Source organism: Manis pentadactyla, chromosome 2, assembly GCF_030020395.1.
Source record: "Manis pentadactyla isolate mManPen7 chromosome 2, mManPen7.hap1, whole genome shotgun sequence".
Taxonomy (NCBI): Eukaryota; Metazoa; Chordata; class Mammalia; order Pholidota; family Manidae; genus Manis; species Manis pentadactyla.
Window position 1 is genome coordinate 81410157 of NC_080020.1, and position 18429 is coordinate 81428585.

Below are 18429 nucleotides of genomic sequence, written 5' to 3' on the forward strand. Positions count from 1 at the left end.
TCTTTTAAAGATAATGATAAGTAGCATAAATTAATGTTTTACTGAGCTAATGTTTTATTTTTAATTATGAATTGATGCAAACTTATACAGAAGTACAAAGTAGCATAGATACATACATATGTGTCCACCATTAAGATTAAGTTGAATTTTTTACCATTTTTGTTAATATTTTCTAAGTCAGTATAATGCAGAGAGGTAAAACCTGAAGTTCTGGATTGCACCTTTCTTTCTTCCCCATTAGTAGCCACTGTCATTAGTGGTGTGTGTCAATTATGCACACCTTATATTTTTATTATTATTATATGAGTACAAATCCATGTACAGTGTATGTGTATGTTACTGTTTTGTGGGTTTTAAAATTTTGCATAAGTAGGTATTCTACTTTTATGTATGATGCTTTTGCAACTTTTTTCACTTAATACCATGTTTTTAAAATACTGACATATGTAGATATAATTCATTTATTTAACTCTCATTCTCTGTGAGACAGGTTTATACTTTTCTACTATTAGAAAAGAAAATGCTTCATGGAGTATCCTTAGTACTTGTGTTTTTTTTTGTATTTCAGACTTTTTGATTCTTAGTGATAAATTTTATAACTCACACTGATGTTTTGGGGACCTTTCCTGAAATTAAAAGCAAATTCTCTCTTGCCCTATGATTTGAATCTTTGGAGAAATATGTCCCTGCCCCCTTCTCTGTTAGCATGACTTAGTAAAAGGGACTCAGGCTCTGCAGTGACATCTCTGTCCTTTCTTGGGTATATTTTCTTGGCACTAAATAACTCAAGTAAATATAACATGTAAAGGCAGAACTTACAGAAAACTTTTCAAGTTGACAAAAATATGGAGACTGTTAAATTCATGAAATCAAGTCATATACAGAATCGCATTTAGTCATGAAATGATGAAATTGATTAACTGGAAAACTAATACTGCTTAGCTTTGCCTTTTATCTAGGTTAAAAATTCTGTGTAGCTTTCCTTCTTTTACCAAATAACAATTGCTGATATCCTTCTTTTTAAAAGTAACAACTACGTGGAACTCATACTAATCTTTGTTATGCTAAATGCTGAATTATGTGTACTTTTTTATATTCCTTAAACTAGTATTTTATCTAAGCTGATTTTAGGACTGTATTTTAAGAGAGCTTTATTATTTTGTGTTGACATATTAAATATTTGAAGAAAGTTATTATTTGATCAAATGGAAGTTTATTACTTGTCAGGGTATTTAGGTAAAAGTATGATATGTCCGTATTTTGAGCTTTTTAAAATAATGAATTCCTTAATTTTTATACAGCATTCCCCAAAATTGATTTTTCCTATGTCACAGTAACTTAGAGTCAATCTAAAGAGACTGTAATTGGTATTAATATTGTCTAGATAGCATTAGCAATTAGTTGGTAACAGTAATGATCACTTCAGTGTGAGCAGGAAAATTAATCTGAAATCAAAATTTAATAAATAGCTATATATAATATATTGAATATTTCTGTTACTGAGGGTACAGGATATTATTCTCCTTGCTTGTCTTGTATAATTTTATGAGTAAAACCTATTTAAAAGTGCTGTTTAATGTCCCTTCTGGTTTTGGATTGAGCCTTTGGTCATATTAAAATGCCTTGATTGTTTACTTGACTAGTCTTCTACTTTCTTTGGAACTGTTACCCAGGGCAGATCTAACTTATGTCTGTTGTCTCACTGTTTCATGCAGATTAGAATTTGTCCCAAAATTTTCATTTTTAATGAAATAGTATCATTAACAGTTGTGTTAAAATAAGACAGAGTAAGTTTGTACACCTCTATGATGCCCTCTAACCTTTGTCATGGTTTTTGTCTAGTGCCATAGAAGACACAAATGCAGTGAACAGAGATCTTATTTTTATATGAAACATTTAAATCATAAAGAATTTGGATTTATTTATCCAGCCTTTTTGAGGTGCAACATAACTAACTTCTCCCTTTTAGAGCAGCATTTAAGGTGTGTACTGATAAAATGAAGTGTGCCCTCACAAGGCAGGTAGGAAAAGCTAAGTCCTCTTTTCCAGTGGTGGTGAGATAAGTGTTTAAGTGTATCATCTGTGGCATCTTGATATACCAGCAAGTTGTGCCATGGCCTGTGTGAAGCATGACACCCAGCTGTCAGTGGATGGTGTCAGAGGAAAACATGGGGAGTTAGAGGTTGGTTGTAGGTGAAATATGTTCAGGAGATAGAGACAGACTATCCTGTTATATAGATCATTAAAGACAGTGTCAGAGCACTTTTGCTATAGTAGTTTTGTCATTTATTGTGTAGTGTAAATCTAAAACCTATTTTATTATTTAACAGTTCTTTTTTTATTTTGTTATAAACCTAGCAGCAATCAATTCTTAAAAATGGAAGTTATATTTAATTAAGAATGAAGTACTGAATTTATTTTTCAGTACCTAACATGCACAGAATGTTTATCAACATTGACCGTCCACCATGAGAGTTGTAGTGACAAGACTGACCACACAACCAGAATACATGACATATCTGCTAACAAAGCATCAGGATCTGTTTTAAAAGTTAGAAGTTACTTTAAGAAGATTGTGCCTGAAGATGACAATCAAATTTATACAGTTGCAGAAGATGTTTACATCTCTCTGTGATAGATGGTCTCATTTGGATCAAATAACTTATTTCAAATTAATTTTGTTCACTTTTTATTCCAAATGTTCTTTTGCACATATGAAAAATAAAGTGATAACTGTTAATGAATTGCTCCATTAGCAGAGAGAGGACCTAGCCAGTGCTGGTTGTCAAATAGAAAATCAGTTCATTCCAATAATAGTTTGACTTTTTTCTCTCAAAGCTTTATTGTGTGTTTGTTCTGTCCATTCTGTAATGGAATCAAAGCTTTTGGAAGTTTATTCTGCCAAAAATGCTATAAATGCCATTGTAAATTTGAAAGTCCAATACAGAAGATAAAATTACTCTTTTTTGCCAAAAGGATGTTGTCACATTCTTATCAGGAAAACTGGAACAGAAATATTTTAGAAATTAGCTGTGGTGCATGCAAACAAACTGCTTGTTCTACCAATTAAAATAAAACTGTAATGGTTACTTTTACTGATAGTTGATATGTATAGTTTAACTGAGCTACAGATTCTTGTAATTGAAGAAACATACTTCAGCATGATAGTGTGCACTCTTGTACACAGCTCTGCATATTACCAGTGGGATTTTAGAGATGTGATATTGTGAAGAACTTCTTTATAAAATAACTGAAGTGTCCTATATTAGCTTTTTTTTTTGTCTGGGAGTAGAGAGGAGGTTGGAAAGAATTAAATGAAACATATATTGGTTATATTTGTTTCAAAATTATTTGCAAATCTCTAAGTAGTCACCACATAGAGTGCCAAAACCTTGTATTTTTGAAATTTTTCACAAGTAGCAATTCTTGGAAACAGGAAGACAAGAGTTCAAGATTTATTTCATATATTCTGGCATTTTCAGTATCTCAACCATTTTTTTGTGAAGACTTTTTTGATGGAGCTCCTATTTTTAATTGGGTAAGTTTGTATTGTGTATTAGAATAAAATGAAATTGAGAAGGCAATTAATTTTTTATTTTGTAGTAACTAAATTCAATGAAACATTTAAAAATAGCATGGAAAATTATTTAAAAGTTTCGTCTCATAAAGATCAGTATCAAAAGTTTCATAGGATGGAAGGGGAAAAAATCCAGTATCTAGGCTTGAAATGTTTAAAATTTCAGCATAAAAGAAAGCATTGAGACTGTCCTTCATTCAACAGAATTTTTCTGTGTTTACCAGATTGTTCAGTACCATAAGGGAAGTTTTTCTCCATTAAAATATTATGGTCTATAGAAAAGAGTAAGTTGAAAATGTCAACAATTTCATAATTACTGATAATGAAATTCAGTTTTGAAGAAGATTTCTGGCAATCTTATTTAAAAAAAAAAAACCTTCAAAATAACATGACCATATGAAAATACATTTGTCAGAGAAATACCAATGGCTTGGTCTTGGAGGAAGATACAGCTAAGAAGCTGATTCAAGTATATGAATATGTAGTGAATAGTTATTTTGCTTCTGTTTTCAATGCATCATTATACATGAGTATGTTTTCATCTTGTAGAACCAATTTTTTTAAAGATATATTTTAATAGAACTGCTTTACAAGCCCACCAGTATAGTAAAACAAGTTTTATAGTCAGTAAATACAATTTTTAAATCATATAAAATTACTTAAAATTCCCTTATTCACTCTCAATTGTGACTGCTAACATTGAAATAATTTTATTTCCTAAAAATTAATTTGAGGCATTGAAAATGTAAACAAAATGTTATCCCTCTGCTAGCTAAAAAAAATCATTTCAATGAACAGACTTAGTTTCTTTCCCTGATTTTAGTTGCATATTCTAAATTTCAAAACTCAGATTGACATTTGAGTTAACTTAGTTGTAAATCCTTACCCTGCATTGAAGAAAACTAATGGTCAGGTTATCACAGCAAGTTAATTACACAGTCCAGTGTACCACACTTCTTTTTAGCTGTATTCCTCACTTGGTGAATATTTTGTTAATTGTCTTTAACAATGAATCATAGAATTATTATTATTGGTAGTTGAACCAACATAGTCCAGTAGTTAGTGAATAACAGTTGTTGGTAACCAAATTCAGAAGAGCTCTCTATTAACATTTTGACTTGCATTTTTTTTATTGTTCTCCTTTATTAAAACTAGGCCAATGCATTTAAAATACATTCTCACTGAAGTAAGGTTGCTTCTATCCAAATCAATTATCTTAACCGATTATTATTGTAAAAGAATATATCGCACCATTCCTGTACTTTGACTTACTGTTCTAGAATTGTCTTTAGCTGTGCCTGACTTGATTGATTTTATTTTTCTATCCATTTCTAATATTTATAAAATGGCCAAATGTATTAATTTTTTCCCAGGTGTTGTGAATCCCATTTAATTTCAGTTATAATTGTATGTGTGTAACCTTGTAAATTAAAACTGTGCTTTTTCAATAAACTAACTAGAATTTAAAATACAAACCTATTTGTTAACATTTCAATTTTGGTTTAATTATTAAAATTATCTCAATATATGTTAATGTAGTACATTCAAAAATTGACTTAAGAAATCTTATTATGGTGTAAAAGCTACTATAATAAGTTGTTCCCTTACATAAATAAATAAATGACCAATATTGCTAGAGGCTATAAGCAGCATGGGGAAAAAAAATAGAAGGAGTCTTTTATCCTAGTTTTTAGAGGGCATCAGCAGCTTGCTTTATGAAAAAGTAACAGCTAAATGCACTGCAAATAATTTGCAGTAATCCAGTTCAGTGATTCATGTGTCTGCTTTAATGGCTCATAATTCAGGATAAAGTAACTGAGTGCAGTCAGAGTGCAGACACTGCTTATGCCAGGGACAGTATCTCTTCATAAAACACACCTCAGGAGAAGTGGTTTGCCAGCCCTCTAATACTCTCTGATGTTTTGATGTCCTGCATATTTTTCCGATTAAGTTTTGAGTGCCATGTTTTTAGTTGTATTTCCACATTCATTATTCTCACGTAGAACCTTCAGCAGGTTTGCCATATATGATTATTTTTTTAATGATGCCTTTCTTTCCACTTCAGCAGTTTAATAATCTAGCACATGGCTGCTTCTCAGTACTCAGCATTCACCTCCCCAATACTGAAGAGGACATGTGCTTTGGCTTCAAAATTCCATTTGCAGCATTAGAAATACATATTCCCTATGGAACAACGTTTGTTTGACATAACCATTCATTTTTATTACCTCTTTAAATATGTTTATCCAGAGTTATCAATAATCATAAATAACTGTATTCTCATCTTGTTGTTTTTTTTCCAACAGACAAAATTGCTTACCCAGTACATATTAAATCTCGGCAAGTATGATCAAAACTACGACATCAGAGACCGTACAAGATTTATTAGGCAGCTTATTGTTCCGAATGAGAAGAGTGGAGCTTTAAGTAAATATGCCAAAAAAATATTCCTAGCACAAAAACCTGCACCACTGCTTGAGTCTCCTTTTAAAGGTATTATTATCTGAATATAACTGCAAAGTATATGTTATCTTAACAGTTATGACAATATGTTCCATTTATAATGTGTTTAAAATTTATCTCTTAGAAAATATAAATGGTTAGTATGTATAAATATAAAAGAAGAGTGGAGCATGTGCTTTTTACTCATTCATCTGTTCTCCAGAGCAACCTTTATATTAAGGTTTATGTTTTTATTTACCTAAATAATTTCAATCTTCTGATTTTAGTTTTATTTTTATTAAACAGGTGAACAAAAGATAAAGGTTTGTTCTTCTTGACATTGGCTTCATTTCTATTTTAAATAGCTTTATTTAATAAGAAATACAATTTGTATTAATAGTGAGTTGTTAATTAAATATTTTTTATAAATTAACAAACTTTTTTAGGAAGAATTATTTCATAAAAATATCCCTTTATATTTGAGTTTGTTTTTCAAAGATGGAAGTTAACTTGTTTTCCCAGCTATTTAAAGAGTAATTATCTTACTAGTTTAAAAGTAGTCATTGCAGTTGGAATCAAATGATTATATACCTTGGTTTTTGTATTGTTTCTTATTTAATTGTTGCAAAGTAATAAGAAGCAGCTCAGTTTTGTAGAAAAACTATTAAAATTCTGGCTGTGTTTGTGCTAAGACATGTATATGGATTGTTTAACTGTGCTGTCATTCTTAATATTCACAGTAAAGTAATTTTTAGAGAAGCTACATTTCAGAGCAACACCTCTAAACACACTGACTGATTAGCTTTTTTATTGACCATTATGGGGGAGATTATTGTAATCTATGGACTGAAATCAGTTTTTTGACCTATGAAGAGCTTCCTAGTTTATATTTATTCCTTGACATTTGAGGTAATATGCCAATTACCTTGAGCTCTGATTAGAATTGTTCTCTGTTATATACAGCTCATATTGTTTATTTCATATTTTCCCCTATTTTAATAGATAGGGATCATTTCCAGCTTGGCACTTTATCTCATACTCTCAACACTAAAGCTACTGGGTACCTGGAATTATCTAATTGGCCAGAGGTGGCGCCGGACCCATCAGTTCGAAATGTAGAAGTAATAGAGTTGGTAAGTTGACCTTTCTGAAATTAATTTTGTCAAGCAGTGGGAGATTTTAGAATAACTGTTGCTTTATATGAAAGCTTTTTGGGTGGTTGAAAATTGAAAATTGTTCTGGTGTTTCTAAATGTAATGTGTTAGGTATATCTTCTGTTATGGGAACGAAATATTGTACTATTCCTATGTCACTGTACGTGTACTGTTCCTTTTCTTCAAGGAAATACAGAATTGAATTCTCTGCATCAGTGCCACCCACGTTTGTGGTATTGCATTTGTAGCTGTGTTGATTAAATTTCTAAGGTATTTAGTTTCATTGGATTGAGCTTTTTCTCCTTTGTTTAGAGATTCGTAAGCTTCCTATCAATATTTTTCTAAATAATTTCTGCTGTACAAAGTGTTCTTCTGTATTTTCTGGTGAACCTGTTTTAAGTGAAGCCTAAACATAAATAAGGGAGCATTATGTACCAAAAATGTCCTGAGATGAAGTCACAATTAAAATGAATAATATGTTGCTTTCACACTAAATAAAAAAAGCTCTCAATATAAATATTCTTTTCCTAGATCTTTAAAAAATGCTGGCTGCTAGAGTAAATGAATTAATCTTATAGAAAAAAAAAATTAAGAGAGGGATCTTCTGATTGTCTTTAGAGATTGATTATGCGAAGTATATACAATCCTAGCATTAATAAAAAAAAGAACAATTAGGTATTACATTCTGGATGCTTCTCTGGCAGAAAAGATATATTGAATTAGGATTCAGATAACCAGAGTTCTTTACCATTAATTCCTATGGGAAAGTCATTTAACCTCCTTGCCTATTAACTTTTCCATATACAGTGGAAGAAAATCCCTATTATTTTAAAATGGAGGAATTTCTGTAATGGCCTTAACCATGTAATTTGATCTTTTTGAAATATGTTTCTCTTAACTACTCAAGCTTATTCTGGCTTTGGAGCATGGCCAGAAGCAATAATAACGGCTCTATTTAGCAAACCTTGGTAGTGTACTTTGATAATAATGTTTCGCAAACATTATTTTGCTTAAACTTCTTAATGATTATAAGTTATGGTTATTGTTATTCCCATTTTCAGATGAGGAAACTCAGGGTCAGCAAACCTAAGTAAATTGCCCAAGTTCATGTAGCTAATAAGTGATAGTACTAGGGTTCTAACCCAGATCTGAGTCCTTGCAACCAAGCTTGTTGATTTTTCATTCAAATCTTCATACTCTTAAGTAGTCTTCAAAAAGATTGGTTTATTTGTGCAACTTTTGGTTGGATCCTACAGCACAAAGAGAATGTTCTTTGTTATGATTCCTTCCACAAATATACTCTCTGTTCTAACTTACTATTATTCCTATTTATTTTTACATTCCTGTCCTTTTTTATTATTGGATATACAGTGTGTTGGCACAAGTAGAATATTTTGTCCTCCTCCCAGTTCTACCTTGCCCCTCCTCCTTGCCACCCCACTCCACCAAAAAAAATAAAAATAAAAATAGTTTATCTTCTCAGAAATTGATGGCAATGCTATGCAATTTAATTTTGTCTCAGCGGTATCCTTATATGGGCTGATAGATTGGTTGATTGGCTGGCTTCCATTTTAATGTGCTCTTCTAAGCATTAACTACCTTATAGGGACAGCACTTAAATAGTCTTATTTTCTTATGTTAATTTCACCTGCCCAGTTCAACAGAGACAAATTGATTTATTTTTCATTTTGCTAGCTACATTCTTGAAATTAATAATTGGTAACTTATTAAGGAGAGTAATTATAAATGATGGAACCTGGTTGAAGATAACTGTCACTATTTGTTGATGTCATGAAGAAAACAGTTTCAATCTTGGTCTCAGGACATATTGGCTTAAAATTATACTGTAAGACACACTTTAATATAAAAATAGTGTACATAGTCTTATTTTCTAATGCAGCTGCAGCAATGCAGAAAATGGTGTTCCTACAGCCTTTCTTGCCTTTACTGTCTCCTCACCCCCTCTGCAGTCACATCAGTGTATTTCATGCACATAATACACTGTTATCCTAGTTTCACTATATAGTGATCTTATAGGGTCACATCTCATTTCTGTGAAATATAACTTAGTAAAAAAAAAAATGGCCTAGATTTAGGTAATCTGATATTTTAAATAAAGTAATAGGGGACCTAGTCATATTTACCCTAGAAGTCACTTGGACTTACACACTACCATTTCCAGGATATCAGATGTAACATATATTTTTATTATGATATCAGTAAGTTTTGAAGATGTTTTAGAATTTTTTTTTGTTCAGTTCTAGAAAATCCTTTTCTCCTCAGTTACAGAAAGCCTGTCTTCAGTATATCAAGGGTATGTGCTTTATAAGAATATCTACTTTCAGTATTTTATCTGTCAGAGGAACTTTGAAATTAGTGTCTCAGTACTCTTTTCCTCTTCTCTTTTCCCTGGTATTTCTTTTGCTTAGAATGATATAATTATCATAGTCATAAAAGGATATAACAAAAATAATAATATTTTTATTGTTCAAAACCCCAAAACTCCATGAATGGAGAGTCCATGGCCATGTCAAGATAATTGGCCCCTTTGGACATAGAAACCTAATTTTCCTTATTTGTTGATTTAGTCTGTTTAAGTAAGCCATAGTCTAACTAAGTAATTTTTTCCCGTAAATTGATCCAATACACTTTTTACCAGACTTCAGAAAAATATGGTTCTTTGGATTTAAGAAAAATATGAACTTCAGTGTTTATTAAATGTAGGAGAACTTTGCTTATAAGATAATATCTTTATTCATATTTGAAGGATAGAACATATAAAATATATATGTGTGTATATATATGTACATATATATATATATAAGGCAGTTGTGCTGATATTATGTAAGTATTCTGTTCAAATATATTCCAGTAATTTTTACTCATTTTTCTATTATTGTCCATATAGTAATTTTCCAAGTTACTTAAGCTTATCTTTTTAAGCAACATAACTTAAGCCTTAAAGCCTTCTAGATCAGTGGTTTTCAACCCTAGCTGCACATTTTAATCACATAGAGATGTTTAAACAAAACAAATCTATGTCAGACCTGCCCCAGACCAATCAAATCAGAATTTTAAGAGGTGAATCCCAGGCATTAGTTTTTTTAGTATTAGTATTTTTATTGTTTCTCTTTGTATTTTTAAAAATATTCTCAGTTGATTCTAACGTGCATCCTGTGTTGAGAACCATTCTTGAATAACAACCTCTGTCGTGCTGTAAATTCTTTTACAACAAAATGTGTATTCTAGCAGACTGGCACATAGTAGAAACTCAATTAAAAATGTGATAATCGAGTTTTAACCATTTTTGACCTTTTAAAGAATACACATTTTCTTGCCCTTTAAGCGAGTACATGAAACATAATTTAATTTTTTGATGATTTAAGCGAGTACATGAAACATAATTTAATTTTTAAGCGAGTACATGAAGCATAATTTAATTTTTTGATGAATGAAGGTCACAGTTGTGAAAGTAATTTACATTACCACACTGTATTAATGTCTTTAAGGGGCTATTCACATAACTGACAATTATTGTGCCAGACATATGTGAGATACATGAGTGTACAAAACATTAAAAAATCCTTGCTTTGCAGAAACTGACATTCTAGCAGGTATGGACTGATGACAAAAATAAATATTTAAATTGGATGTTAGAAAATGATAAGTGCTGTGATTAACAAAAAAGATGATAGCAAAATAAGACCAGGAGTGCCAGGCACAGGAATTTGGAATATTGGTTCTCCCTGAGGTAACATTTGTGCTGAGACTTGGAGGAAGTGAGCTCTGCAGTTACAGGGGAGTGTTAAGTGGGAACAGCTGAAGGAGAGGCCCTGGGGTTGGCAGGACAGTGAGGAGTGACTGGGGCAGAGCTGGCAGTAGGGAGAGTAGCAGCAGAAGGCCATGCAGACTGGTGGGAGGACTTGGGCCTTTTCTCTGAGTGAGATGGAGAGCTGTTGTAGGGCTTCACACCAAAGAGGGGTTTGACCAGAGTTAGGTTTAAATGGACTCATTCTAGCTGCTGTGTGGAGCAAGTTTGGAGTGAGAGATGGGGGGTGGGAATAGAAGCAAGATAACCAGTTAGGAGACTGTGGCAGTGATGCAGGAGAGAGGGAGATGGCTCTGACCAACGTGGGGAAGGACCAAGGTGGCTAAAGGCTTTCTGGATGGATTTGGTGTTTAGAGAGAAAGAAAGAAATCAAGGATTACCCCCAGGTTTTAGGCTGTTGAGATGATTAGGGCTATTTATTGCCTATATGATTTTCATTTTTTTCTTTTACTTAGGAATGAGCTTGCCTTTCTTATTGCTGTTATTTGTTTACCTTTAAAAGCCCTCTCTTTTCTAGACTATGATACTTTAGTTTAAATCTTCTGTAGACTAACAAATACAAAAGAGTTTAAAGCTATATGTAAAATAAGTTGTTTTATTTAACAGAATCAGTGATAATTTATGTTCCTCTATTTAGGAGTAAAAAAGGAATCAGCCCTAATGCCAGGACTTCTAACGTTTACCTTCTTTGTTGAGGCCTAAAACTTTGTTCTGGGTTCACAGTGCATTCTGAATGACTAAGTCTGCCAGAAGACTGAATCCCTTAATGAGAATTCATTTCTATTTATACTTTTTTTTAAACAGGCAAAAGAATGGATTCCAGCAGGAAAAGCAAAGAAAGAGAATCCTGCTGAGAAATTTTATTCTGAATCTGAGGAAGAAGAAGACTCTTCTGATAGCAGCAGTGATAGTGGTAGGGTTTATAATTTATTGAACAACTTTGTTCACTATAGCTTGTGTGCTGTGCCTCCAGCAAAACAATAAGGCCTAGTACATAACATTTGACAAGTGGGTTTAAATAACATGTGTACTATTATCATAGTTTCTTTCATTTACACATCACTGTGTAGTTTTGAAAGTAATTTCCAATCCCTTCTCATTTGATACTAGCTCTTGGACACAGCTAATAAATGATAGTGTTGAATCAGAAACTCATGCTCATCTGAATTCTAACCCACGCTGCTTGTTATATTCATTAGCATATTGAAAAACATGATTTTACATTTGATCAGCCTTTAGTGGGGCCTTTAAAAGTAACTTACTTTTGTAAAGATGCAGTGTTTATTTTAAACATAAGCAATCTGTTCCTCACCCATTTTTTATACTCTTCTATTTCTACATGAACCTGTATAGAGAGAAAACTTAAGTTAATAAATATTTTGTGTATTATAAAGAAACAAAAAGCTAAAGAGATGGGGAAAACCATATACAATGAAAAGGACACCAAGTAGGAAGGATTTTGAAGTCCTGGGTTTTAGCTATACAATTTCAATACAGCACTTACCTTTATACCTGATAAATGAAGAGGTAGATTTAGATGTTTTTTAAGTCCCCTCAATACTGTAATTCTGTGATTTGCATAATGAAAAATACATTTTACTTTCTAAGACTCTTATTAACAATTAACCTAATAGACATATCTGACCCAGGATCAAATAACAACTCCTTCTAAAACCTTTATTCATTCCTTAGGGAACCAGGTCCCTTAACTATTACTTAGTAACGCATTAGCTTTGTCTCAGGTAATTCATTCATTATTTCCTCTGTTTCTCTGTCAAAGCCTTTGTTTTCAGTTGTGATAAATTAATCTGTGATACATTACCTTCTGAAATAATAAGCTGAAAAATGGAGAAAATACTTCCATCTATAGAGTTAATGCTAAAAAATAGGGAATTGCAGGGATGATGTAAACCATTGGGAAAGATCTATTTGTAGGGTTAAGAGTGTACCATGTGGGTATGTGGAAAAATATATCCCATTTCTTCACAAGCTCATGCCTGTTCATAGGCTAACCTTTTTTCAATACATATTTGAAATATTCCATTAACATTAAGACTTGTCATGGGTGTATCTGAATACATATAGTGGCGAGTCATGTGCAGCAGGTCCACTCTAGCAACCAGAGGGAAAAAATAACTTCCATTAGAGGTTATGAGATTATTTTCCCAGTGAGCAAGTCTTTTTGAGAGTAAACAAATTTCCTCAAGGATTTTATTAACTTAAAAATTTAGATAATGGTGCCTGAAGTGAAATGGACCCATATTCATGTTGAGCTTCCGTGTAATTAATGTGAGAGCATAACTTAGATGCTATAATTTCTTTTCATTATTTATACTGTGAGCCAGTAATCTGAGTTAATACATATGTTCACAACTTCAGTGTTATAACAAATTCAAAATATTCTTATTCAGTAGTTTTATGTTATCTTTGTAAAATTAGGGTAAAATAAATTTTTCTTTTTGTAAAAGATGATGATACTGAGTACCTTACCATGTGGCAGGCACTCTTGTGTTCTATTGTCTTTACATATTTCAAATCATTTAGTCTTCACCACAGCTCTATAAAGTAGCTATTAACCTCATTCCCTGAAAAGGAAACTGAGATCCAGAGAGGCTTGCTCAGTCTTAAGACTGGTAAGTGGCAGAGCCAGGATTTGAACCGAGACATTCCAACCTCAGAACCCCTGCTTTTAACCACTACACACTATTCAAAAGAATATATGCACTCCTAGTTTTCAGTGTATGTTATCAATCAAATCAGTCCTCAAAAAACAGACATTATTTACCTATTGGAAAATACTCTAATTAGAGGGTATGTTCCTGCATAAGGGTACTTCATCAGATCATAGGCGGGGACAACAGTTTGGCCTCTTACGTAGCATACAACTTGGCACCTATAATCACTTCAAATAGTAAAATATTATACCTCATGTTTAAAATACATATAAATATGTTGTATGTATCACTTCTGAAAAGAGTCCTAGAATACCATAATTTTTAATAAAACATTTAAATGTATAGCTCCTCAACTAACTTTATATCTCTTTGACTTATGGAAAACTTTTCTCCTAGCTAAAATAAGTAAGAACTTCCTAATTAGAAATTTTGCTTATTGCCTTTGAATTTAGAAATTTTTAGAGATGGTTTGAATACCTCCTTTCCCTCCAAAATTTGTTCCTGAAAAGATTCACCTGTTGCCTTCTCTAAATAAAATTTCTCATGAACAGTAGAAGAAGTAAAAATTATTTCTTTATCCATACAGCATCCTCATGTCATTCTTTTTTTAAAAGGGTCTTGCCATAGCTAGATACTTACGGGTTTGAAAGTGAGATTCTCCCAGATTTGGTTTACTTGCTTTATCTTTCCTTTGCCTTTTCCTACTCATTATCAGAGGACCTGCTCTGTCATTTGGGGTCCCTCCACGCTCACCGTGCTGCAGGATTCCAGAGGTCTGAATGGTTGGAGTACGGAAATAGAAAATGTTGAACCAGTGGGGTCCAGTAAACTAAAATTCAGCATGTAGCTTCATTTATGATGAATATTAACAGTTACTTGTGTCTGTATAATTAAATTGGCTATAAATCTGGTAATATCTTTTCAGAGAGTGAGTCTGGAAGTCAGAGTGGAGAACGAGACGAGGAAGGGGAGAATAGTGATGCTGGCAGTGAGGACTCTTCCAGTGAGCCTGAGAGTGAGAGTGGGAGTGGGAGTGAGTCGGGAGGAGAAAATAGACAAACAGCCGAGAGCAACTCCAGAACCAAAGGAACAAGGTAAATTATTTTACCAGAATTTCCTTCAAAAAGTATTCTGTGATATTTTGCCCCAGGCTAACATTTCTCTTTAATTCATTGAGTGAGAAAATAATTGTGTGTATTTTTCCTAGAACAGACATTAAATTTTGTAAAATTAATTTAAGACACTAGTTCATATCATTCTACTCCTTATAATGCTTAGTTTTCATTTTGAACTTGAACGTATCTTAGGGTTACATTTTGAAAATTGGTATAACCTTGGAGGGCTGAGTTAAGTGATCAAGCAGTAGGTATGAAACACTTAATTACCTTTTGTAGCAGTTTTGCTGAGGGCTAAAATTAAATCCTTCAGCACTTGGCCATTATGTAACCAAGACAATTGATTTTTCTAAATAATGTTATATTAAAAAGATTATGATCCAAATATTAGAATCAGGGGTTGTGAAGGAAGACGGTCATAAGATATTTAAGTGTTAGCTCTTTTTAAGATCTCCCATTATCAACAACATTATCATGTATTAAAGTGTCATTAAAATTTTGAATAATTGGGGCTAATATCTTGGATTATAGAAGTCTGTTTTCCCCACTGCTGTCAGTGAGTGGCCTCTGCAGACATGATGGCACTTTCCCTGGGAGCCTGCTGCCCGCTCACTTGATGAGCTTGCAGCCCAGCTCAGCCGTGGCTGACAGCACTGATTGGGACGCAGTACGCTCTCTGCTTCTTTTATTACAGACAGTAATTAAAGCAGCTCGCCCTGCCACTTCCATAACAAACACAGCATAATGCCCTAATTATGACTTTATTAATTTAAGTCAGGATTTAATGATTTTAAAAGTGATTTATATTGTTTTTCCTGTTCAGAACAAATGAAATCTGTAGGTTAAATTAATACAGGCTTTTCATCATTGCAAAGTTAAAAAGCTAGTTACCAGTAAATTCTTTTCATTAGATTAACATCTGAAACTCTAAGCAATAAGGTAAACAATAATTACCCATCAAAATTGAGTGCTGCATAACAAAATAACACTTTTACCTTTAAATTTTTATTTTAAAAGCTGGAAGTTAAATATATTCAGTCATTCACTTGTTGCAGCAAAAGAGTTACTTGGTTTATAATAGCTTTTTCTTTGAGAGAAATTCTATACTTGAGGTTTAATATCATGTTTACATAGTTTATAAAAAATGTCTTATTTCTAGGAAGGGAAAGTTTTGTTCAGTGCACTAAATATCTTTTCAGATAGCAATGAATTTGTAATCATGTATTTTATTAGTTTCATAACTTTTTTCTTCAGAAATGGACTATTCTCTTTACCCATGTTTGAATTTTTAAAAATTGTTTATTACACCAGAGGGAATCTCAGACAGATTCTAAACCTTACTTTTTTACTACATGTTTAAGCCATTGAATTGGGGATAATAAATTGCCATTCTTTGCTGGGGGGAAAAAACATATTTTTTAGTCATCAAATACAATTACATGTGCTCTGAGATGTTACCATGACTCCACTTTTAATAAAGTCATATTTCCTCCACGAAAATCAATTCTAGGAAATATCGATTCTTCCCTTGCCTAATAACCATTCTCCTTCCCCCCATGTTTTTCTGCCTGTCTCTTAGAATTTTTTCAGACTTTGGCAATATAACTGAATGATAATTTTTTAAAGCAGGGGAGCTTTATCTTCAAAACCACTCTCTAGTAATCATAACTATTTAAGACTAAATTTGAATTTCACATTCCAGAGTATTCTCATTTGAAGGGAGATAGTATGGTATAGCAGGAAAAATACTGTCTTTAGAGTAAGTCAAACTTGAGTTCAAATTCCAGGTGTGCCCCTCCTTGCTATATGTCCTTGAGCAAGCTACTTAACTTTTCTGAATTTTATAAGATAGTAATGCACCAGGTAAGAATATGTTAGAACATCTAAATTAGGTAATTGGTATGGGGTCCTCTTCCCCTAAGAGAAGACCTTTTAGCTATCTCACTTGTTATTCTTTCTCCTTGTAGAAACTATGGCCCTACCCATCTGCCTGCCATAAGCCTATTTTCTCAACTTCTGTGTCTCTTCCTCTAGGAAGCATTCCCTATCTTGGTTATGTTTATTTAGATGCTCTTCCAGATGTTCTCATGACACACTAGACTTTATTACTTATTACTTGACATAGTTTATTGTCACTGGCACCTTTCTTTTCTGTGTCCTCCAATGGAACATAGACTCTCTAAGGGAGACACATGGAGGTCATCTGTATCTCATTAGCCATTATTATCCATAGCACCTAGCATAGTACCAACACATGGTGGGCAATCAAAAAATAGTGGTTAAATGAGTCAGTGAGTGAACAAATGAGTAAGTAGCATCAATACTTAGGTTTGATTATTTGGTATTTTCTAAGTTTATATTTGATTACTTACATTTTTTACTAAAACTTAGTACATTAGAAGAATTCTCTTAAACTGGTTAACATTCTCTCATCTGCTTAAGGATCACATTTGGGAACAAATATAAGTAATTTTCTTGGAATAAAAAGTCTATAAAATGCAAGTCTATTGTAGCAAAGAAAGATGTACAAATATTTAAATTTATTAATGTATAGTTAGTATTTTAAGATGGCATTTTAAAATCAGCCTAAGTTATCTTTAAAGTTGTTACTGTTAATACCTAATATATATTCCTGGTAAATCAAACATTTAATTATTAATTATCTTCTACTTACAATATCCTTCAGTGTTATTTTGTGACCTTTTGCATTGGAGTGTGTGTGGGATGGCATAATTGGTTTTAAATAGGTTCTTACTTATTTGGTTATAGATACTGCTACTTTTATTATTTCATTAATATACTCCAGAATTTTGAAGCCTTTTAAAAAATACATATACCAAACAGAAATAGTTCTTAGTAAAGTATACTTGTATGGTAAAGGTTCTGATTTATAGGTACAGTGAACAAATCAGAATATTTGCAATTTGATTTTTTTAAACTTATTAAACCTGTTTATGTTAAAGATATGAAGTTGATATTTCAAAACTTATTATTATGCATAGAGATTCTGAAGATGGGAGGAAGGAAAATAAAAAGCCTAAAACTTCAGATTCTTCCAGTGATGAATCTAGTTCAGTAGAAGAAAGTTCTTCAGGTTCTGAATCAGAATCAGAATCTGAAAATGAATCTGAATCCAGAAAAGTCACTAAGGTAAGAGATTACGTATTTGTTAACATTAAAAGTCAATATTCTTGTAGCCTCTTCTGAATTAAGAATAAATATTTCTGAAAATTAGCATTTTGTTGAAAATGAAGAAACTGAGAAAGGAATTTAACATTGTCATGGACAATTAAAACAAACACCATCTTCATTCACCTGCATCTGTGATTTTAGTTTATTTTTTCCTGGGTAATCATTTCCCTTATAACTTAACCCTGCCAAGAAATTGTAAACATTTTTTCTTTTTGTTATTGTTAATGTAAAATTACTTGAACAACATTATGGTTACTAGACTCCCCCTATTATCAAGTCCCCCCCACATACCCCATTACAGTCACTGTCCATCAGCGTAGTAAGATGCCGTAGAATCACTACTTGTCTTCTCTGTATATACTGCCTTTTCCGTGTCACCCCCGCACTACATTATGTATGCTAATTGTAATGCCCCTTATTCCCCTTATCGCTCCCTTCCCACCCA

At 32.4% G+C, this 18429-nt stretch overlaps 1 protein-coding gene across 7 annotated transcripts in view; it reads left to right on the forward strand.

The window, feature by feature from the left end:
- AP3B1 (adaptor related protein complex 3 subunit beta 1) overlaps positions 1-18429 on the forward strand; it is a 306085-nt gene that overhangs the window by 174915 nt on the left and 112741 nt on the right. For all 7 annotated transcript variants that reach the window (XM_036914138.2, XM_057494089.1, XM_036914137.2 and 4 more), the window contains 5 exons: positions 5884-6070; positions 7022-7152; positions 11807-11915; positions 14603-14771; positions 17795-17942. In XM_036914138.2, the coding sequence (XP_036770033.1) occupies positions 5884-6070; positions 7022-7152; positions 11807-11915; positions 14603-14771; positions 17795-17942 (744 nt within the window). The remainder of the gene's footprint in view (positions 1-5883; positions 6071-7021; positions 7153-11806; positions 11916-14602; positions 14772-17794; positions 17943-18429) is intronic.